The following is a 13418-nucleotide window of genomic DNA, read 5'->3' as shown; positions in this document are numbered from 1 at the left end:
AAAAAAATTGCTGTAAGTTACAATAAAAATAAAAAGTGCAAAAAATAGTTAGTGTTCATGAACTGTTGAGAAATCTGGTGGCAGAGGAGAAGAACCTGTTTCTAAAATATTGAATGTGGGCTTTCGGGTTCCTGTACTCCATAACGGTAATAATGAGAAGAGGTCCTAGGTGTGAAGGGTCTTAATGATGGATGCCACCTTCTTGAGGCACTGTCCTTTGAAGATGTTTTTGATAGTGGGAAGGATTATGCCTGTGATGGAGCTGGCTGGATTTACAACCCTCTGCAGGTTCCTTAAATCCAATGCATTGGTGATTCATACCAAGTAGTGATGCAACCACTCAGAATGCTCTCCACGGTACATCATACATTAATGAGTAAGCATGGAAATTTGTGAATCCTTGGTGACATAACATATACCAAATAATGAAGTTACATGCTCTGGAATTAATTCTGACCTTCCCACTCTTACCCATCATCTTGTGTTCTTTAATCTCCTTCTCCATTATTGTATCTCTTTCAATATAATTGCCTTATTGTCTTGAGACCTGATGAAGGGTCTCAGCCTGAAACATCAACTTTCTCCCCTCTCCATGGGTGCAGCCTGATTTGCTGAGTTCTTCCAGAATTTTCAGAATCAGATTTATTATCACTGGCACGTGTCGTGAAATTTGTTAATTTAGCAGCAGCAGTTCAATGCAATGCATAATATAGAAGAAGAAAAGTAAAAATAAGTAAGTAAATCAATGATGGTATATGTATATTGAATAGATTAAAAATAGTGCAAAAACAGAAATAGTATATATTTTAAAAGTGAGGTAGTGTTCATGGGTTCAATGTCAAATTAGGAATTGAAATTTGTTTTCCATGTTCCAGCATCCTTTTATGGGAAACAGTTCCAACTGAGTTGCCAGTGCCGATATCTAATTCCGAGCTTTAGCGATTATGACTTGGATATCGCCTTTATGTTGGGAGCGGTATAGATCCATAATGTGCACTTAATGAGAAGCTATTGTCAGCAAACACTTCAACAGAGCTTCTGCCTGGATTTCAACTAGGAGAAGCACATATGATACAAAAGCAACACAAATAAGAAATTTATATTGTGCTTTAAAATAGTTTGGAGCTGGTTACTGCACCGCCTTTGCTAATACAGTACTCGGCTATCAAGCATTTGCTTTTAGGGATTATGAAAATTTAATGTTCCCTGCTGAGTTCAGGCTCTCCAAAGCATTTTCCACACAAGCAAGAAATGAAAATATGAAAATACTATGAATTGTATGCTGTTTCCTTTTGGCAAATATCCATTGTTTGAGTGATTGTCAATGGGGTTGTTTATAACAGTGTCATTATAGGGCACAGTTTCTAATTGAGACCAACTGTATGTTCATTTTGCACACAGGGAATGTTCTATTCATACACCTTCTAAAATAATTATTGCATTCTACCTCGTAATACTTTCACATATTATTCTTAATGCAGGAGCATTTATATTTGTCAAATTCTAGCTCAGATAACTGGCACTTGGGCCGATTTGCTATAAATTCAATGTGATTCCAGGGGGATGTTCACCCACTCCAAATCCAGCCCCCTTGAAGTATTACACTGGTATGGTCAAAACTGGATATAGAAGCATTCTATATTAAGTGCTCTTCCTTGGGTTTCTAAGTTTTTAAGTATTAAAATGTCATTATTTTAGAATTTGAAAGTAGCTGTTGTATTTTGTTTGTCTGTGCTCTGCCTCTCTCTCTAGCATACACCCCCCTCTCTCTAGCACATGTGGGGCGGGGGGGGTAGGGCGCACGAGAGAGAGAGAGAGGGAGGGTGGGTAGGGTGAAGGGAGAGGAGGGAGGGTGCATGCATAACGGGGAGGTGGGTAGGTTGCGTGCATGAGAGGGGTGGAGGCGAGTAGGGAGCTTGTGTGAGGGACGTGCTGGGTAGGGTGTGCAATCAGGCAGGGCATGTGAGAAGGGGAGGTGGAGAGGGAGAGAGAGAGAGAGGGGAATATAAAAGCAATCTCTCACTTTATTTATTTGTGTGTATGTATATGTGTGTGTGTGTGTGTGTGTGTGTGTGTGTGTCCGTTAGTCTTGCAAGACCATGGATCTGCACCTGGAAATTCTTCACTCTCCAGGGCGCAGGCCTGGGCGAGCTTGTATGGAAGACCGGCAGTTGCCCATGCTGCAAGTCTCCCCTCTCCACGACACCAATGTTGTCCAAGGGAAGGGCATTAGAACCCATACAGCTTGGCACCAGTGTCATCGCAGAGCACTGTGTGATTAAGTGCCTTGCTCAAGGACACAACACGCTGCCTCGGCTGGGGCTCAAACTCACGACCTTCAGATCGCTAGTCCAATGCCTTAACCACCTGACCGTGTGTGTGTGTGTGTGTGTGTGTGTGAGAGATTGCCCCCCCCCCCACCACTCACGAGGGAGAGATGGGGTGCGGTAGAGAGAAAGAACGTTGTCTGTTCCCCTGCGAGCATGTGTGCATCCTGCCCCCCCACCCTCCCTGCACATACTCTCACTCTCGCCCTCTCGTTCTCCCTCCTGTTTCCTCTGTTTCAGTTGTATGTTGTCAGGGCTTAATGATTTACTTGGGGTCAAACATGCCAGATTTTACCATCTGGATCAATGATGTAGGAAGGGAATATTTATAAAGGCTGTCAGAACATGTGGCTCAAATTGTGGTATCTTTGGAACCTGGTTTCTGCCGTGAATGAAGAAAAATATCTTTTGATCGGGAGGGTCGTGGGTGGTGGTGTGGAGCTGGGAGAGAACAGTGGCAAGAGGAGAAAGCAATTACAGCACAATAAACAACAGGAGCTGAACTGTACTCGTGTGGTAATTATGTTATAATGAACTTCAGCAGGCAGGCTGTACTGTCATTCCACTCATTACTTTTTTTGCTGCCAGCTGCTCCAATTATGCGGTGCTTTCCAAAAAAATAGATTCAATTTATTTTGAGACATTTCTTCTATGTCTAAGGTTTCCAGTTGAAAAGTTGAACATGAGATACAATATACTGATAACTTTGTCATTCGTTTTAATCTATTGAATTTTTAAAAATTATCATCTTGGAGCTTTGTTAAAGTTAACTATTTCAAATGCTCTTAGGGCAATACAGCACCTATAAAAAGTATTCGGCCCTGCCCCGGAACGTTTCATGTTTTATTGTTTTACAACATTGAATCACAGTGAATTTGATTTGGCTTCTTTTGGACACTGATCAACAAGAAAAAACTCTTTCGTATAAAAGTGAAAGCAGGTCTCTACAAAGTGATTTAAATTAATTACAAGTATAAAACACAAAATAATTGATTGCATAAGTATTCACCCCATTTTTAATATGGCACACCGAATCATCACTTTTGTAGCCAGTTGGTTTTAGAAGTCATGTTAGTTGAATGGAGACTTCTGTGTGCAGTCAAGGTGTTTCAATTGACTGTGGTAAAAATACACCTATATCTGGAAGGTCCAACTGCTTGTGAGTCAGTATCCTGGGAAAAACTACACCATGAGGAACACTCCAAGCAACTCCACAAAAAGGTTGTTGAAAAGTACAAGCCAAGAGATGGATACAAGAAAATTTACAAGTCACTGAATATCCCTTGGAGTACTGTTAAGTCAATCATCAAGAAATGGAAAGAATATGGCACAGCTGTAAATCTGCCTAGAGTAGGCCATCCTCAAATACTGAGTTATGGTGAAAGAAGGGGACTTAGGGAGGCCAGCAAGCGACCTATGATAACTCTGGAGGAGCTACAAGCTTCAGTGGCTGAGATGGGAAAGACTGCACATACAACAACTGTTGCCTGGGTGCTTCACCAGCGACAGCTTTATGGGGGAGTGGCAAAGAGAAGGCCACTGTGGGGGAAAAAAAAACACGTGAAATTTCAGCTAGTGTTTGCCAGGAGGCATGTGGGAGACTCTGAAGTCAGCTGGAAGAAGGTTCTATGGTCTGATGAAACCAAAATTGAGCTTTTTGGCCACTAGACTAAACACTACGTTTGGTGTAAACCAAACACTGCACATGGAAAACACACCATCCCTACTGTGAAGCATGATGGTGGCTGCATCATGTTGTGGGGATGCTTTGCTGCAGCAGACCCTGGAAGGCTTGTGAAGGTAGAGGGTAAAATGGATGCCCCAAAATACGGGGAAATTCTGGAGGAAAACCTGACGCAGTCTGCAAGAGAACTGCGATTTGGGAGAAGATTTGTTTTCCAGCAAGACAGTGACCCCAAACATAAAGCCAAAGCTACACAGGAATGGCTTAAAAGAACAAAGTTAACATCCTGGAGTGGTCAAGTCAGAGTCCAGACCTCAATCCTGTAGAGAATTTGTGGCTGGATTTGAAAAGGGCTGTTCACTCATCCCATGCAATCTGATAGAGCTTGTGCAGTTTGGTAAAGAAGAATGGGGAGAAATTGCAGTGTCCAGATTTGCAAAGCTGATACAGACCTATCCAAACAGACTCAAGGCTGTAATTTCTGCCAAAAGTCTGACTAACTACTAAAAGTCTACTAAATACTGACTTGAAGTGGGTGTGTAATTATACATTCAATTATTTTGTGTTTAATAATTGTAATAAATTTAGACCAGTTTGTAGAAATTTGTTTTCACTTTGCCACAGAAGAGTATTTTCCATTGATCAATGTCAAAAAAGCCAAATTAAATCCACTGTGATTCAATGTTGTAAAACAATAAAACATGAAAACTTCCAAGGGGGTTGAATATTGTAAATAGAGATGAGTGGCCCGAATAAAAACTTTAGGTCAGACTAAATAGAATGAGACTTTATACACAATTCCCTTAGCAACAGCTATACTTTGTGTTTATACTGAACTCCTAAAGACGATAACCTGTTATGTGTTTCATTTTGGCATGCAATTACCTTTAATGTTCATTGAAAATCATCAATGATATTTCAAGTGTTAGTCATACACAGTGGGAAATTAAGAGGTGCAAGAGACTGCAGTGTGAGATTAACTGTATTACCAATAATTTTGTACAAACTAGTTGATGCCATTAAATCAGCAAATAGTTATATTGTTAAGGTGCTGTTTCCTAATATCACATATCACAGAGAAAGTTTGGTTGTTTGTATGAATTTTCAGAGGAAGAAACAGCTTGTTTTTGTTTTGTTACAGGTGGAAGCCTTGAATAAGATGAAAGCTATCAATAATCTAGTTAAAATAAGTTCCCTGAAGGTGGCAAAGAATAAATTAAAAGATGTGATGCATACCTGCTTAAAACAGCCCATATACAAGGAAGCATTATCTGACTTCAGATCACCACTGGATCCTAGTGTTATCCTTTCAGAGCTGAAGTAAGTTTGTTCATTTTTTCTACATAAGAGTTTGGAAAAAATGCTGTATTTGTAATTGTTCCAATTGCACACTGACCTTACTAGAATGCCATGAGCTTGTAAACTTGATTCAAACTGTGGGAGTCCATCCCCTCCCACGGATAAACCCATCATGAATGCAAAGTGTAGGTTGACTTGTGCAGTAGAAGGTTATTGAGAGAAATTATGGGCATAAATTTTCAATTACTCATGGGGTAAATAGAACCTGCTTATTTTGCTGAGCTATTCAGACCAAAAAAAATAACAGATTGAATCATGATCATAGCTGAGGCAGCAATTCAGGATTTAATTTGATGTCAGCTTTCCAGTGTAGAAATGTAATTAGTGATCTTACACTAACAGTCTTCAACTTCAATGTAAAACAAAGGTTAAAAGTTCAGGAAAAAATTTTTAAAATGAAGTTTAAAAAGTATTTAACTGAAAATTTGGAATAAAACATAAGCAAGGAGATCAATCCATACATAAATTAAATTTTCATAACCGGTGATGCATTGCTGCTGAAAACTATTAAAAAAATGTTTTGTGCCATTGGTAAATATCATTCTATTAAGTAGCTGTCCTTGCTATGGTTAGTAACAGTATAATAATAATTCACTTAGACTCAATCTCAGCACTTGGTTTTTGCTAGTTAAATTGATCTTACCTTGAGCTAGACAAGTTTGCTTCACATGTTTTATTCTGTCTCTTATTATCGAAGTGGAGTAACAGCAGTAAATCTAAATACGTAATTATGTTTGAATAAAATTGAGCCCAATACTGTAAAATCAATTTGCAAACAATTTGGTCATTAGTAGTATGAAGTGATTTGACATTTTAACAATATTCTGTTTTTTGCATTAATATGATCCTTCTTGACTTTAATAGCATAGAAAAATGCAAGTTCATGGATTCCAAAATGAAGCCTCTTTGGATTCTATATAACAATAAGATGGTGGGAGGAGAGCCGGTGGGGATTATCTTCAAAAATGGTGATGGTAAGCCTTCCTAATTTAATACCTAGTGTTATTATAACCGTTGTTGCAATGATAACATATATATGTAAAGATCATTGCAGGTGAAATAACATGTTTAATGTGATACTAAAACATGACAAGAAGGGATGTTGGAAAAAATAAACAGAACTGGGTTAAGAGCAAAGTTTAATCGATTCTTTGGCATGTTTCCCTTTCTGTTCAGAAATAACGCCCGGTTGTGCATCGGAGAACAGGTTTAAGTGTGATTTATGCTAATGTTTAAGATAGTGGTCACCAACCGGTCGATCGCTGAGACTTTCCCAGTAGATCCCGAAAAAAATGAAAAATAAATACACAAATACTGTTGTAATGTGAGCATTATAAAAATAAGGAATACTAATTAGGATAATGGTAATATAGCAATACTTCTGCTACTGAAAGCTGTTTGTAAAGAGAGATTGCTTCTGGGTTGTGGGGTTTCAGTTCCGTTCTTTCTGCCCAGTGCGCATGTGTGTAGCTCCCTCGCCATGCACCACGGTAGAAAAGACTGGAAGTAAAACCCCGCAACCCAGAAATACTATTGTAATTAGTATTACTTATTTTTATAATGCTCACATTACAACACCTTTAATTCTATGTTTCATTATTTAATTTTATTTCAACACAAAAAATAAATGAATACAAATTGATTGTTGCACTCAGTGTGATGACTGGGGCTGAATACTTTCTGCTAGTTCCCTGAAATTTGGCTCATAACTACAGACAGCCAGTTTGAGACAGTCTGTGAGGTGTCTGTCAGTAAGACAGCTCCTGTACTTAGATTTCATAATTGTCATCTGTTGCAGCACAGCGCCCTCGCAAACCTCCTGACAGACTGAATATTTGAATAGACAGTTTCCTTTGTTAGACTGAATGTTGAATCTGCCGTGTTTTTCAGATATTTTGTATTGGTAAACTGTTACTGAGACACTAGTATAAGTTTCAGAGGTACGCAAGATAATGACACCACTTTTTTTTGTTTCCCAGTTCTTTTACATTTGGGGAATGTTGGAATTTAAAGGGGGAGAATTGTTGTAATGTGAGCATTATAAAGATAAGTTAATACCAATTAGGATAATGGTAATATAGCAATACTCCCGCTACAGAAACTTGTTTGTAAACAGAGGTTGTTTCCGGGGTTGTGGGGTTCTACTTCCGGTCTTTTCTGTGCATGTGTGTATAAGCCCCTCCGCCGTATTGGTTTTGCCGTCCCAGATAAAGTTGTTCCTCTGGACATGAAGTTGTCGAGTGATCCTTTTTCAAAGTAGAAGTTACTACAAAAGGTATGAAGTATTGTAATATTCTTAAAGAAAGACAGCTATGGCCTGTTTGATATGCTAGTTACAGTGTTTTCTTGGTTGAATTAATTTGAAAGTTTGACAAAAGCATTTTATGTAATTCAAATACAATTAGCCCAAATAAAAGGCCTCAAGTTGGAAGTACAATCTGAGTTGTTTTTTCTCTAAACGATTCAGTGGGTAGATCTTGCCTTTCACTAAGGCCGAGGTAGGGGATCTTGGGCTTAAAAAGGTTGGTGACCACTAGTTTAAGATTTATAAAGTATCATTAGTAACAGTACTCTGAACATGTGCAGTGGGATAAGTTTGTTTCACAATCTAATGTCAGCATATACTGTATCTTCCTGTTCTTTTGTGGGTGAGGGTGCCTTAGGAGTCTTGATGTATTTAATTGTGTGTAGTATAAACTTAGTATCAGGCACATATCTATAATTGTTTGATTATCATCTCAAACTTTGATCTTAGTTTGTGACCATACTTCTGTAATAAGTTAACAGCATCATGACTTCCAAGCTTACCAGTCTGGATTGTTGACCTAGAATGGAAAAGGTACATTTGAGCAGTACAGCTGGATATAATAGAGGCCATTTGGCTTTGTTTTAACATTGTTAAGATTAATGTTTGCTTCAAAAGCAGAAGGAAAGTAAAATCCTATTGGATCTGTTGTTAATGAACTGCAGCAGTGACCTCTTCTGGTCAGAACCCAAATCCCTTTTCACTTAGTAACAGTGTGAAGAATGAGTTGGTTGCTCAGTTGTCCGTTAAGCAAAACTGATTTGACTGTTTAGCCTTTACCAAGAGGACAGAGCAAAACAAAGAGTTTTGTAGATAGATACAGTATGGTGCCTTTCCCATTATCCAGAATTACTTCACAGCCACTTGAGTGCTCAAAGTGCAGCCAGCTATCTGATGGAAACTGCAGCAACAAATTTCTGCACAGCAAGCTGCCACAACCAGCACTGTGATAGTGAGTGAATACTTATTTAAGACATATTGAGTTAGGGATAGCCATTAGTCAGGATATGGGAGAGAATTTCCTCCTTTGCTCTTCAGAACAGAGCCACAGAAACGTTAGCTTCCACCTGAGAGTACAGACTAGGCTAGGTTTAAGGTTTCATCCAAAAGACAGCAAACTCTCAATCTTTTCACAGTTGTATCAAGCTCAGATTTTTTTGCACAGATCCCTGGCTATCAGCATAAAAATTTGTGACAAAGTAAAAGGAAGCTTAACAATTTGCAGTATCTCATGATGAACCCAATATCTGGTTGTAAAGTGTGGAGGGTTTTTAAATTGGAGCTGTGCAGGGAATTCACAGGGACTGCTCACGCCTTTACAAGTAGTGTGTTGCACATTTACAGATAGTGTGACAATTGTGCTGAGTTTATTGTTTATGTCCATAGTTTTCTAATTAAATTGCTCTAGTATTATTAAGGCCTCTGTTCTGAGTTTTGGTGCGCCCACCCACCAAGATGGCTGCAGATCCAAGATCTGGCACCACTACTATGACTGAATAATAGAATGGAGAAGCATAGTGCTATTTGGCTGGTGACACCACCATTGTTCTTGCAAAACAAAACAGTTGGTTCTAAGGTATGGCTTCCAAAGCATGCTGTTGAGAATTGAGCACAATATTCCAGTTGAGGCCAAGTTAGTGTTGATTATATTTAATATAAACTTTCTGATTATTATTTAACTTCGGAATTGATTGCTTAGCTCCTTGTTCCACTTCTTTTCTCTTCAATTTATGTACCTGTTCAAGATTGCATAGTGATTATTCCTTGGCAAATAGTGTCTACTAAAATCAAATCGGGTACTTTTTTTCCTGCATTGTTCAGGTTAGTGCAGCCATAATCAGAAATGCATCATTATTCACACCAACATCTAGCTTTACCAACGTTAACTGACGATAGTAAGTGCAACTGATAACCATGGTGAACAGCCTTTGGAGAGCTAGGATTGTTACATTCATCGTTGAAGGGACATTCTGCTGACATAAGGAGAATGCTACAGGGCAGCTTCACAACTCACTGAAGGATGAAAAGCTCCAGGTCCTCAGACTGTGTTCAAAATTACAGAGAAAGCTTTCTCCAAAACATAACTGCTGATTCACTGGGAGCCTCAGTGGTGATACTTTCCTGCAACTGTCACACCATGTGACTTGCCTCTGCACAGTGAGAAAGTGATTTGCCCTGCAGGTATAGAGTGCTTGCAGGTTCAGAACAGATTAGAACAACAAAAATACCCAGTTGTGCAGAACTTTAACATTCTAGTATCTCATCAGTTTTGCTGTCTTACAAGGGTTTCAGCATTCTCACACTAATGGCCCCTTTGACGCTAAGAGTCTGCCTGCTTGCTGGGAATCTACTTCCTATGTGCACGCCCTTGATGACCCATCAGAGGTTCTTAGCTTCCATGGGTGGATTTCCTTCTTGTGCCTGAGATCAGTTAGAAGAATGGTGCAATAATTGACAGCAGGACACGTGTGAACATGCTGCCCAAGTAAGTCATGATGGAAATGTCTTTGCAGGGAGCACGCGGAGTGGGGCATCGGTGTCTTGGAACTGTGCAGATTGTGGCTGGTTCTTGCATTCTAGTGATCTGAGGCTTGGTGGCTCTTCGATCCATGGTCTTTGTTTTCAGGAATAAGTGCAGCATTCCTGTGGCATCTCTTGTGCACTGCCCACCCTCTTGTCCCTCACTGCCTTCGCCAAACTGGAGCTGATGGAGGACATTGTGCAAGTCCTTCATCGTGACCTTATTGGAGCCTGACCTCTGTGTGGGATATGCACACAGTTGCAGGTTGTAACACTTAGTGGCAGTGGAAGTATGTTTCTCACCATAGTTGATGGATCCTTAGTTCTACCTGATGCTATCCAAGCCAATTCTCCCAGGGTTTTCTAATGACAACTCCAGTGGATTTCCTGGCAACTCTAACCACAACTCCCGCCACTCAACTTATTCCTCAGCAGCAGAAACAGAATATCTATGCTATGACTTTCCTGAATAGGTGACCCACATTCTTCACCTCCAATCACGTTTCCTCCTTTATCTTTGAGAGGACCTACCCATTCCTTCATTATCCTCTTGCTCTTGATGTATGTATAGAACGCCTTGTGATTCTCTTTAATCCTATCTGCCACAAACTTTTTGTGAACCTTCCTGGTTTTCTAATTCCATTACTGAGTTCTTTTCTGGCTTCTTTATAATTTTTGAGGGCTCTGTTTGATTTTAGCTTCCTAAACCTCACAAATTCCTTTATCTTAACTAAATTCACCACCTCCTTTGACATCCAAGTACCAGGAATCTCAGAAATATGTCCATAAGTGAATGAGTTATTTTCAGTGTGTAACTCAAAGCTGATGGAATGTTTTATTGTAGAAACAGAACTGTCAAACACAAGTCTGCAGAAGCTCTGAAGGGGTTTCATGGTACATTGGTCAGACCACACTCAGAGTACAGCTCTGATCACCATTCCACAGAAGATATGCATATGTTGGAAGGGATACAGAAAAAGAAACAACACAAGGACGTGAACTATGAGGAAAGATTATAGAAATCTGAGACTTGCAGTAAAGTGGTTGAGGGAGGAGGGGAACTCATCTAGATAACTTCAAAGTCACCAGTGAAGAAGAAACGGAAGACTTAAATGGAAACTGGTGAAAACCAAGTTAAAACATTTAAACAGGAAGCAGTTCACTGTGACATGGTGCATATTTGAAAACTGCTTGAAGTGTTTGAGTTCATGTCATATGTTATTTGCAGAGTAGACTTGTCTTTTTTCTCCATCCACTTTCAACGCTGTTTCATCTCTCACATCAACTTCCTCTGCCTACACTTTTATCCCCCCCCCCCATCCCTCCATTCCCTCCTCTTCTTCATCCTTGCCTCTCCTGTTTGGCTGCCCTTTCAGGAGAAAGAAACTAACTGTAATCAGTTATACAGTGCAAAAGCAATCCCTTCAGATCACTGAGTCCATTACAGTCCATTATTAAGGCTGAAATTTTAGAGTACTTGGAAGTGCATGATAAAAATACGTTGAAGTCAGCTTGGTTTTGTTGGGGAAGATCTTGACTGAAGATACCTGTTAGAGGTCTTTGAGAAGGTAACAAGCATATTAGAGTGTCAGTGCATGTTATTTACTTCGATTTTCAGAAGGCTTTTGACAAGGTGCCACACATGAGGCTGCAAAACAAGATTAGAGAGCATGGTGTTAAAGGCAATGTATTGGCATGTATTGAAGATTGCCAGGCTGACAAAGGCAGAGAGTAAGGATATAGGAAACTTTTTCAGGATGGCTGTAGGTAACTAGTGAAGATCTGCGGGTTTGGTACCACAACAGTTCACTTTATGCATCAATGATCTGGATGAAAGAACTGATGGCATAGTGCTAAGTTTGCAGATGATACAAAGGGACACGGTCAGACTGATAATGTTGTGAGATCAGGTGGTCTGCCTTCTCCCTTCCTCATCCCCAAACCATCTTCTGCCCTTTTTCCTCGTTTCCCAGTTCTCCTACTTCGGTCATTTTCCATGATGGTATTTGCACTGAAGCCAAGTACAGTACCACATTCTAATCCAAGTCTAGTTTTAAAGGGTCACATAACAGGAGGTTAATTTTGAAATGTGTAATTGGGGGAATTCTAGAGTCAATGGCTCAGACAGATACAGGCATTGACACGATGGAAGGACATAAAGCCAGCGTTGAAGGAGGGCAGATCTTGGATGGTTGTAGTGTTGGAAGAGATTACAGGTCGGATGGAGCAAGACTGTGGATGGATTGGTTAAACTTTTAAAATAAAGGTGCTTGTATGTCAACCATATCCTTCTGTAAACACAACAGGGGCAAATAAGTATTACATTTGTACATTTAAAATTATTTTGCCTTAACCTACAAATGTAAATTCACCACTTTGAGCTCAGTGAATGAACGTATACAGTAAATCCAGTAGGAATCCACTGTAAATGGGACACTTTTCATACTTTGACTTCTGTGGAAAAACAATATGGAAAACAGAAAATGTCTGGAACATAGAATATAAGGGTTATTAAGCACAGTGTTTTAAATGTAAAGATGGTACTGCAAAAAAATCAAAACTCTAGCAGTTTGCACTATATTTTATCAGAATTGCTTCAAAACTTCAAAGGTTCCTACCTCAGGTTTCGGGCTTTACAATTCCTTGTAATTGACTGGTTACCCTAATTCTAAGTCTGCTGTCAAGGCAGGATTTTGGAATGTGTACAAAGCAGTTCAATGTTTTTATTTTTGAAAGAATATTTAAAGATATCACTCTCTCTTGGGTATCTTAATTCTACATTTAATTTAGTGATTGAACACATTTAAAATGGAAGAAAGCACAGTTTCATAAGTTGAATGTGCTTAAAATGCCTGATAGAGCTTGTACAAAGTTTGTATATATGAACAAGATGGATCATATAGCCTGTAAGAACTTGTAGGAGTGATCAGAGATTCATATTACACAGCCGTAGAATAGGATCAGGGCCTGCATTTTAAGGTGATATTTCAGCCAAATTAACCAATGTAAAAATTTCTTTCCATTCTCAAGCCAAGTTCAAATGAGCGACTTTAAACTGCTACATCATTCCCATGTGTACAGTTCTGAAAAACTGAGAGAAAGTTAGTGTTCAGGATTTATCGCACTTATATTAAAGGTGTGGATACCAAACAGCAAGTCAAGCATGGATAAACTTCAATATCATGGCTTCTAATGATCTCATGATAGGTACAAGCCATTATCA

The 13418-nt window shown here is 39.3% G+C and overlaps 1 protein-coding gene across 5 annotated transcripts in view; it reads left to right on the top strand.

The window, feature by feature from the left end:
- The window catches only part of pik3cb (phosphatidylinositol-4,5-bisphosphate 3-kinase, catalytic subunit beta), a 211199-nt gene that overhangs the window by 180251 nt on the left and 17530 nt on the right, over window positions 1-13418 (top strand). For all 5 annotated transcript variants that reach the window (XM_063045914.1, XM_063045912.1, XM_063045913.1 and 2 more), the window contains 2 exons: window positions 5153-5331; window positions 6235-6344. In XM_063045914.1, coding sequence (XP_062901984.1) covers window positions 5153-5331; window positions 6235-6344 — 289 coding nt within the window. The remainder of the gene's footprint in view (window positions 1-5152; window positions 5332-6234; window positions 6345-13418) is intronic.

Source organism: Mobula hypostoma, chromosome 4 (assembly GCF_963921235.1).
Source record: "Mobula hypostoma chromosome 4, sMobHyp1.1, whole genome shotgun sequence".
NCBI classification, from domain to species: Eukaryota; Metazoa; Chordata; class Chondrichthyes; order Myliobatiformes; family Myliobatidae; genus Mobula; species Mobula hypostoma.
This window is presented reverse-complemented; position numbering and strand designations above follow the sequence as displayed.